The following is an 11,102-nucleotide window of genomic DNA, read 5'->3' as shown; positions in this document are numbered from 1 at the left end:
AGAAGGATGAGCAGTATAAGAAATTCATGGAGATGCTGAAGCAAATCCAGGTGAACATTCCATTGATTGACGCCTTGAGGGAGATGTCTGGGTATGCAAAAATGATGAAGGACTTGATGTCTCGCAAGTTCAACTTTCAAGACTTGGCCACTGTTACACTAACTCAGACATATAGTACTGTCGTGACGAGACCCATAGCTGAGAAGTTGTCCTACCCAGGGAGTTTCACAATCCCATGCACAATAGGTAGTTATGTTTTTGCTAAAACATTGTGTGATTTGGGGGAGAGCATAAACTTGATGCCCTTGGCTATCTAGAAAAGCTTAGGCATTGGAAGAGCAAGACCCACATCCATGTTACTACAGCTAGCCGATCGAACGGTAAAGAGGCCATCGGGTATACTTGATGATGTATTGGTACAGATTGGAAAGTTTGTATTTCCGGCAGATTTTGTCATTCTGGACTGTCGGGTTGATGAGGAGATTCCCATAATTTTGGGAAGGCCATTCTTGGCCACTGGGAGACCTCTAATTGATTGTGAAACTGGGGAGCTAAAGATGAGATTGAATAATGAAGAGACAATGTTCAATGTGCAGAAGTCTATACGGCGACCCAGTGAATTTGCTAACTGCTCTCTGATAGAAGCTATGGATGTGATTTTGGAAGAGGAAGATGAGGCTCTGAACGCAAAAGACCCTCTAGCAGCCTGCCTCACGAACTTAGAAGAGGTAGATGGTGAGGACTTGGCGGAGTGGATTTTGGCCCTTGAAGGCCAAGGTACTGGAAAAGAGAGCTCGAATTCGAGCCCTTACACTTAGAAGAAAGAAAGACCCCTCCAGCTAAGCCATCAATTAAAGAGCCACCATAGTTGGAGCTAAAACCGTTACCGTCTCACCTCAAGTATGCTTTCTTTGTACCTAGCTCAACTTTACATGTTACTCATCTAGTTTATTAGATGTGCATGCAGAACAACTTTTGCAGGTGTTAATGGAGTGCAAGACTACAATCGAGTGGACCATTGTTGATATTAAGGGTATCAGGCCAGCATTTTGTATGCATAAGATTCTACTAGAAGATGGGCACAAACCTTCCAAAGAACAGCAAAGAAGGCTGAACCCCAACATGAAAGAAGTGGTGAAGAAAGAAGTGATCAAGTGGTTAGATGTGGGAATCATCTTCCCCATTTCTAACAATAACTGGGTCATCACAAATCAGTGAGTGCCAAAGAAGGGTGGAATAACTGTAGTGCAAAACGAGAATAACGAACTAATCTCAACAAGAAGTCATGGGAAGGAGAATTTGCATGGACTACAGAAAATTGAACAAGGCCACCTGAAAAGACCATTTTTTGCTACCATTCATTGATCAGATGCTAGATAGATTAGTGGGGAGGTCCCATTGTTTCTTTCTAGATGGATACTCGGGGTATAACCAGATCTCTATTACTTCGTAGGATAGAGAGAAAACATCGTTCACCTGCCTGTATGACATCTATGCCTTTCGAAGAATGTCGTTTGGCCTATACAACGCACATTCCACATTCCAAATGTGCATGATGGCCATCTTCATAGATATGGTAGAGAAAATAATGGTGGTGTTCATGGATGACTTCTCAGTGGTGGGGAACTCATTCGATGATTGCCTTATGAACTTGAAAAGAGCATTGAAGAGGTTTATGGAGACTAATCTGGTATTAAACTGGGAAAAATGTCATTTCATGGTACATGAAGGTATAGTCTTGGGGCACCTAGTGTGAAGTAAGGGCATTGAGGTGGATTGCACAAAGGTTGATGAAATAGAAAAGTTGCCACCACCCACTTCCGTCAAGGAAATAAGAAGTTTCCTTGGCCACGCCGGTTTCTATGGGCGGTTTATAAAAGTTTTTTCCAAAATTGCTAACTTTTGTGTAAATTGCTTGAGAAAGAGCACCTTTTTGTGTTTTCTGATGACTGCAGGGTAGCTTTTTTGAGGAATTGAAGAAGAGGCTGGTGTCTAGAGCTATCATAGTTTCACCCGACTGGGAGCAACCATTTGAGTTGATGTGTGATGAAAGTGACTATGTTGTGGGAGCAGTTCTTGGGCAGCAAAAAAATAAAGTCATGCATCCAATCTACTACGCAAGTAGAACCTTGAGTGGTGACCAACTAAATTACATAGTAATGGAGAAGGAGATGCTAGCAGTGATGTTCGCATTTGACAAATTCAGGTCATACCTGATAGGCTCGAAGGCAATTGTTTATACTGACCATGTTGCTCTTAAGTACCTAATTGAGAAGAAGGAGTCAAAGTCGTACTTGATTCGATAGGTGCTACTGCTGTAAGAATTTGACTTGGAAATCCGTGACTGAAAGGGAACGGAGAACCAAGTGACTGATCAGATGTCTAGGCTGGAAGGAGGAGAGAAGAAGGTGGAGGTGGAAGAGATTGCTGAGACTTTCCCGAATGAACAAATGTTGGCCACGAGCCTTGAGGTAGCACCATGTTATGCAGACATTGCAAACTACCTGGCGAGCGGTATTGTCCCTTATGACTTTTTCTCTGTCCAAAAGAAAAAGTTCTTTCGTGACTGTCGCATGTATTATTGGGATGAGCCTTATCTATTCAGGATTTGTATTAATAACATGATCCGGAGATGTATCCCCGAGATAGACCAATCTTCTATTTTGTAGGCTTATCATGCATCCTCATATGGTGGCCATTTTGGGGGAGTAAGGACATCTGCAAAAGTATTAGAGTCAGGCTTCTACCGGCCGGCATTGTTCGAAGACGCACACCTCTGGATAAAGGGTTGTGATGAATGCCAATGGACCGAGAATATTTCTCGCCTACATGAGATGCCCATGAACTCAGTTCAGGAAGTGGAAGTGTTTGATGTATGGGGAATCGATTTCATGGGGCCTTTTGTTAGCTCATATGTCAACAAGTATATACTTATAGCTGTGGACTATGTGTCAAAATGGGTGGAAGCTGTGGCACTCCCTACAAATGATGCAAAGGGATTCACTGGTTTTTTAGAAAGAATATATTCACCCGGTTTGGCACTCCAAGGGCAATAATTAGTGATGGAGGCACTCACTTTTGCAACCGAGCTTTCACAAAGTTATTAGAAAAATATGGTGTTCGCCACAAGGTTGCCACCCCATATCATCCACAAAAAAACGAGCAAGTGGAAGTGTCGAATAGAGAAATCAAGCGTGTGTTGACAAAGACCGTAAATGCTACAAGAACGGATTAGGCAAAAAAGTTAGACGATGCACTCTGGGCCTATCGTACCGCTTTTAAAATTCCGATTGGCATGTCTCTATATAAACTAGTATTTGAGAAAGTGTGTCACTTACCCATGGAGTTGGAGCATAGAGCTTTGTGTGTATTGAAGAAGCTAAATCTCGACATGGAAATAGCAGGTACAAGTAGAGTCACAGAGTTGTACGAGCTCGACGAGTTCCGTTACCATGCTTTTGAGAGTACAAGTCTATATAAGGAGAGAATGAAGATGATGCATGACAAAAATATTCTTGAACAAAATTTTAAACCTGGAGACATGGTATTGCTATATAATTTAATATTGAAGTTGTTTCCGGGCAAGTTGAAGTCTAGATGGTCGAGACCATTCAGAGTAGTGCATGTGCTATCAAATGGAGCTGCAAAATTTGAGTCCGAGGATGGGACGAATAGGTTTAGAGTCAATGGGCAAAGGTTGAAACACTACCTAGGCATGAGTGACAAAAAAGGAGAGAAAGGTATGATACAATTGAACGAACCTCAATATGTGAGTGAAGTATAATCCGGAAAGCCTGCATCGTGCTACGACGGTAATCAAATGCTTCGTAGGAGGCAAACCATTGTACTATTGTATTCTTCATGCTGTGACATTAACTAAGGCGCTCGTTGGGAGGCAACCCAATTCATAGTCAGAATTTTCATTTTGTTTTTGTATGTTTTTATGGACTAACACATTTTAGCTACATCTTGGTGCGTGAACAGGTAATGAAGCCTTCAACTTAATGTTAGGCCGCACTTTGCCAAATTTTCAGCGTGCTACAAAGCTCACCTAGTGAGGGTTATAGCGAGGTATGTCATGTGGAAGCCCTCGCGTCTCGAGGTAATTTTGTGCGGGGGAGCTTGCCTAGCGAGGGGTATAGCGAGGTGGGTCTCGCAGCAACCCTCGCATCCCATGCTTCTCAGCTCATGTGTGAGCTCACCTCGCCAGGTACTTGGCTTACTAGTAGCCTCGTGTTGCCAGGTACGAACATGCCTACTAAGAAGGATAATGGGAAAGGCAAGGGCAAAGCCACTGCTCTGTCCAAAGCCAAGGCTTCCTCCGCACCTCCACTTAAAAAGAGAAAAGGAGGGGAAGATACTTCAAGTCAGGTTGAAGGATTGCAAGCAGTTGCAGTTATAGCATCCACTCGCCCTCAACCTGAGGGACATCGAGAATTTGGACTTAAGAGCATTCCCCCAAATGTTAATGACTGGTACTAGCTTTGTCGGCCGACACATATACATCCTAAGGTAAAACTGTTCATGAGCGTCACCTACAAGCTAAGTATCAAGCAATCAGGAAAGGTATTCAGGATCTTGGGATGAGCTATGTGCTTAGAAACACCGGGGATATCAATGTCAACCTTGTTCGGGAATTTTATGCCGGTTTTGATCCAAATGATCCTGAGCAGCTGGTGCCTATTCGGGGAAGGTTGATTATTTTTCAGTATCGGCTATATGCAATTTTTTAGGTGTGTCGGATGTTCCCCAGGAACCTTTGGACAACTTCATCGCCCGCCCATATATCAAAAACTGAGACACACTCTTTGTGGTGTCAATTCTTTGGCTGTTTGGGTTCGTGACCAAAAAACTAATCGCCACAGGAAATTCCTAAGAAGAAAATGAAGGCAGAAGCTCAAGTGTGGTTGAAACTGATTAATACACAGCTCCTACCATGCAACCATGATACTATTATTAGCCGTGAAAGGACTTGCATGTTAAATTTGCTAATGATTGGCCAGAGGGTGAATGTGGGCTACTTGATCAGCTACCAGATGAACCAAGTAAGAACTAGCAAGAGAATTGATCGAATGCCCTTTGCGAACATGTTGACTCAGTACTTGATACAATAAGAGGTGTAGGAGGAGCAAGCTTTTGTTAGAGTCATTCCTCTGTCCCTACAACTAATGGACATCACAAGCATCCGGTTTAAAGAAAAGAATGCTATGACAGGTGCAGAGCGTAATGCTCAAGATGATAACTTTTTTGCCCATTTATATGGGATGATGGACCTGCAGCTTCGTATTGGGGGACGGCCGGCCACTACAGAAGAAAGGGCTATCTTGGAGGAGCATTTCTCGCTCAATGCTCATGCCCAACAGCTGGTTGGGCTTGGCGATGGCTACCGACTCCTAGAGGATGAGGATGTCAACAAACCAAAGTAGTAGTCTGAGGCCGAGCTGGAGCAGTTTGAGGATGATGATGATGATGATGATGATGATGATGAAGCAGAAGATGAGGAGTGGACAGCTGTAGATGGAGCCTTCGAAGATGAAGGCGATGACGAGGCCTGGTCAGGGAGTTCTCATACCACCCAACTCATTTTTTGTTTTGTTATCAGTTTGTGTATGCACTGAGGATATTGCATGAATTAATGGTGGGGTGGTAACTTGTAGATATTAGATACATTAATTACTTCTTGTTTTATTTTTTTATTTAATGTCATTTTTTTATTGAAAAAAAAAAGTAGAAAAAATTGGACTCTTCCCGACGATGGATCTCCTCGACAATTTCCTTGAGAAAATTAAGTCTAAAGAAAAAATAAAAAATATTTTTTTTATAGGTAGTGTAGTAATTCCCCATTGATTTTTCTTTGTGCCGGGGTTGTCTTCCAAGGGTTTTGGTTGAACCGGGTGTAGTTAGTTTTATTTTTTTAGGAGTAGGAACCATTGTACTATGAATTGAATTGAAGCAATATCTCTACACTTTGTTATGCCTTGAGAATAGTGAGTACTCTAGTTGTAAGCTTAGGCTCAGTTTTTGACTATAGTATAAGTACCTTAAATCGTATAATCTTAACTTTGCTTAACTGCTTTGACTAGAGTGTCTTGATAAAACCAATTCTGAGTGAGTTATGTGTCATGTGTGTGTGTGTGAGAGAGAGAGAGAGGTTTGTGTGTATTCTGTGCATTGCAGTTGATGTCCAGAACATGCCCTGTGTGTTTGCAAAGAGAAATAGTAGTCTTCTTCAGTCTGGAAAATGATATAGGCATTTCTTTGTTGATCCAGATATATATAGTTTACCCGTCTAAATGTTATGTAATGTAGTTAAACCCCGTTGAGTCTAAATCCTATTTCTTTGGCAACCACATTACAAGACTTACGCTTTGTTTGAACTAACTATCTATTTGAACCTTGTGGCCTCTCATGAGCACTTGAATTATTATGAATTATGTAAAAGTTAAATTGTGGGGTGGTGGTTCGACTTTTGAGTGGAACAAATGAAATAAGGAGAAAGGTGCAATGTTTTGGGAAAAAAAACCCGCTTGAATTGAAAAAAAATAGTTGTATTATTGTGAAGAATATTCCTTGATGGTGATGACTTTTGATGTAATTGTGCTTTAAGAAGTATGGGGTAATATACATTAATGTGGAGGTGGAGTTTTTGGTTTGACATAAGTATGGGCTTGAAGGTTAAAGTATATGTATTAAAGTGCTTAGAGAGGTGTAGTCATTCTTATATCCAATTATATCCTACCCGACCCGTAGCCTACATTACAATCAATTAAAGTCCTACTCGATCCTAGACTAAATGATATCGATTAGTAGAGTAATACACTACGGGCAAACATATGGTGCATCTTTTGTGGTATATAAATGTTATTTCTGAGAGCTAGTGAATTCTTTCTATCTTGAGTTCCTAATTGCTCTTAAATTTATTGTGTGTAGAACTAATCTATTTTGTTGCCTGAGGGCACTTGATTCATGACGGAAAGGTAATGTCATTGACCTCTATGTTAGAGTAAGTGAGTGAGTTGTAAATAATGCATCGTACTTGTGAGTCAAATCTTGAGATGAAGATGTTACACTCTTGTGCTTAGTCTATTTTAAAGATTTTTAGTGTGATGAGTTAGGAGAATTGTTTAAAAAAGGTCGTGTCTATATAAAGTGTAGTTTGATTGCTCAAGAAAGAGAAACGTTTAAGTGTGGGGTAGTGATGTTTGGCTATAATTACATATTTTTAGTGTATTACTTACCTTGCAGTTCGGGGCTTTAATGCTAAATTATACTATATTTGTGCTTAATTGAGTTTATTTTATGTGTAGGTATATTGAAAATAAAATTAGGAACAAAGTAGAGATTTTATGTGTACTTTATACACTACAAGAAGGGACTATGATCATTTATTGATTAGAAGCATTATAATGCTACATGGAGCAATGATTGAAGAGACACAAATAAACAATGCAAGGAAATTTGAAAAAGAAACAGAAACGAGAATGAGAAAGAGTTTGAAAAGTTAGGCAGCATGATTTAATCAAAGAAGCAGGCGTAGCGAGCCATTTTGAATGCGACAGAGTGGGCGACGCAAGCAATCTTGCTCGCTATGGAGCTGGTGACACGAAGCCTAAAGCGAGAAGGAGCTCGTTACAGAGTTTTCGAGGCACAGTGTGTAGCGAGGTGAAGCTCCCGCAAGCGTGTAGCGAGGTGAAGCTCGCGTTTTGCCTCACGAGGTGAGGCCCGTGGCAAGCATGTTCCAGATTTTTAAAGTCTACTTTGTCTCCTATTTGGTTTTAGACTTGGTTATTTTGTCAAGGTGTTTTCCCTACACATATAAATAGTCAGTAAACACTATTTTAAGGGAGTTTTATGACCAGAGGCAAGGATAGCACGTGGAACAACTTTTGGGGGAAAGAATCATCGAGTTTTACCTTCCTTCATCTTTTCTTTTTAATTTGTTTATGCAAAATACTTGGTGTTAGTTTATTTGAATCCACCAAACTATAGAGTATCTGGTCCTCTATGAGGTTTTTTACTGAGAATGCTAATGAAACAGTAAGTAAATAAGACACGTGATTTTTACGTGGAAAAATCCCAACTCAAGGGGACAAAAACCATGACCTACCCTCTAGTCATTCAACTTCACTAACTTGTAAACACTCTATTACAAGCCACTTTGTAATGTCTCTATTACAAAGATTTCAACTTAACTAACTTGTGATACTCTTACCACAAGCCACTTTATCACTCACTAGTTACAAAGACTTTAACATATGACTAACTCTAGTCACAACACAAACTCAGAAGTTTATGGTTTTACACGGGGTTCCTAAGCAATGCTTCTAGCTAAGCAATTGAGGAATCACAATAAGAACAATCACAAAGTTACAACTCAACTAAGGACAACTAAATACTAAATTTAAGAACTGATCCGTAGTAGCGTTTAACTTTGTTCTTCAAGCTCTTAAAAGTTGAGTTCACTGTTTTCAGAAAGCTTGAATGCTTGAAGTGAATACCCAAGTGTTCAAGTGATGTTTTTGTTATAATGCTCTTGTTAATACACCCTTGATGACATCACTTGAATGATGTAAGCACTTGGTAGGTCAAAGGTAAGTGACTGCAGAACTGCTGCACTGTGTGCACTATTTCTGAGGCAGTCACTTTCCAGCTGTGCACAATTGACTTTCGTACTGATGTCAGGGAAACACAAGGGATTAGGTCCTTGACTTGTTTCTCTATTTTCTACATTGCAGCAGTTCACATTAGCTGGAGTCTAGGCTGGAATCCGTTCATTTGTAATGTATACCAAGTGTGTCAGTTTCCCTATCTGGTTCTTGACCATAAGTTTGTTAAATCGTCAAAACATAAGACAAAGACATTGAAAACCCATCAATTTCCCCCTTTGCAATGATGACAAACTTAGACATTGATAAAATGTATTTAGAGTAAAATGATAACCAGATGAAGTAACAGGAACTTCACAAGTTCCCCCTGACTTTATACTTTTCCCTTAATCAGATCCATGATTCACTAAACTTCCTCTTTTTGGCATCATTAAAAAGACACAAGCAGGCAAACAACATAAAGAAGTCTAGCCAAGTTAACTCATGCCACATATGTGCACAAAACATGATAGAGAAGAGAACAAGTGATAAGATAATACCATGCCACATATGTGCACATAACATGATAGAGAAGAGAAACAGAGAGTACAAGCAATAATATAATAAAAGAGGATAGATTTTATATATAAAACATATGCCTATTAAAACAGGAAGAAGTGGACTGTTAAAAATGGGAGCAGTATTGTTACATCCCAACCACATCAAAAGAAAAGAAACAAAACAACTGCCAAGTAAAAAAAACTAAAAAGAGACAATCCAGAAACTGGTCACTAAAGGGGTTACTTAGGGGGTACTAGGAGTAAAGGGCTTGGAAGTTGCAGTAAGAGTTTGGAGAACTAGGTTTATTCGGGCATTGGCCGACTTTTGCTCATCGAGTAGTTCTGCTTTCAGGTTCTCCACTTATGCCCTGAGATCAACATTCTCTTTTGTCAAACGAGCCACTTCATCATTTGACTCCAGAGCCCCTTGGGCTTGCTGACCTTCCAAGAATGCACTCCTAGCCTTCAACCTTCGAATCTCGTCAGTGGCACTATTTTGAGCATTAATGAGCTGTGAGATGGTTGATGTACTGCCTATACCCCCATTCCTTTCTATGCACTCACATTCTTCCACCATTGTCTGTGAGAAAGTCTGTTTATTGGTTCCTACCTTGCCTTGCCCCAGCGGCATCTTGAAAACTTTAAACACTTGCGTAAGCAGAAACCCGTATGGAAGACCATGATTACCATCCTTCAAGGTTTCTACTTTTTGCACGTGTTTGATCATAATAGCAGGTAGGTCGGCAGGATTAAAGCCATCCAGTTGCTCCATCAGAAATAGGTCAGACTTAGAGGTCATGGACCTCCTCTCAGCACGATATAACAGAACTTTGTTTACCAATTCGAAGAGCAACTGATAAATAGGGAGTAGTGCCTTCTTGTGGATCTGGACCCCCTTTTAGTTTGCATTGTCCTTTACCACATCATTCCAAATTTTTTACTGATACACATCCTTCATACTAGACACACCATCCGTAGGGACCTTGAGAATATCCCCAAGCAAACTCACGTCAAACACAATGTCCACATTATTCACCAAGGCATAGATATGGTCGGTATCAACGGGAAAGAGGCTGTCATAAAGGCTTTGAACCTCATCCTCATACACTTTGGGTGCATCCATGTGAAATAGATGCCCCCATCTTTGAAACTCAACCATTGTAAGAACTTGCCTCATACCAGCCATATCAGAGATCGTTGGGTCAAAAGTACGACCCAGCAAAACCTTTTGGTGCCTGAGGCGTTCTGAAGCAGAACTACTTTCACTCCTCAACTTTTTCACAAAACCAGGTTCCTTAACGGTTTCAGACTTTCGATTGCCAGACTTCACACCACTAGATTTTTCTTTTCCCTTAGACTTGACTAACACATCCTCATCAGAAGCAGAGAGCTCACTCATAACGTATTTCACCTTGGAACTTGGGGTTGTAGCATTCTCTATGGAAACAGACTCCTTTTTCTTTTAGGACCTTCTCACTAGGGAACTGGGTTCCTCAGCTATTTCTTCTTCAACCTCCACTACTGGAACATCCTTATCACACACTATAATATTATCTTTCACCAACCTCATCATATTCTTTTTACTGCTTTTTCTACTCTTTTGAAGAACAGAGTCATAGGCTACCTTTGCTTGCAACCTGGTAGTAGGTCGCTTGGTAGAAGACTCAGGAGTGGAAACCACCCTTCGCTTGACTATGAAAGCATCAAGAGCTAGGTTGTCTAGATCCTCATCGCTAGACCTCATTTTAGGGACTTGAATGTCCAATGGCGCAACAGCAAAAGCAGGAGCAGAACTGGCCTAGGAGTGAGAACCCTGACCTGGGTCCTCCGGAGAGGGTTAGATTCCTCACATGAGGGCCCAGTAGTTTCTGCCAGTGTAGAGCCCTCAATAGTCACTATGGCTCCTTTTTCCCCCATACCCTGTATCTCGTTTCTCTGAGAAATTATCTCATGTAGG

At 40.8% G+C, this 11,102-nt stretch overlaps 1 protein-coding gene across 1 annotated transcript; it reads left to right on the top strand.

Moving 5' to 3' along the window:
• Positions 1 to 3,340: 3,340 nt before the first annotated feature.
• Positions 3,341 to 4,055, top strand: LOC142181021 (uncharacterized). Its single transcript, XM_075253131.1, has 2 exons — positions 3,341 to 3,740; positions 3,985 to 4,055. The coding sequence occupies exons 1-2, from the start codon at positions 3,341 to 3,343 to the stop codon at positions 4,053 to 4,055; spliced, it is 471 nt and encodes a 156-aa protein (XP_075109232.1).
• Positions 4,056 to 11,102: the final 7,047 nt, after the last annotated feature.

The sequence above is a fragment of the Nicotiana tabacum genome, chromosome 5, assembly GCF_000715075.1.
Source record: "Nicotiana tabacum cultivar K326 chromosome 5, ASM71507v2, whole genome shotgun sequence".
In the NCBI taxonomy this organism is placed as follows: domain Eukaryota; kingdom Viridiplantae; phylum Streptophyta; class Magnoliopsida; order Solanales; family Solanaceae; genus Nicotiana; species Nicotiana tabacum.
This window is presented reverse-complemented; position numbering and strand designations above follow the sequence as displayed.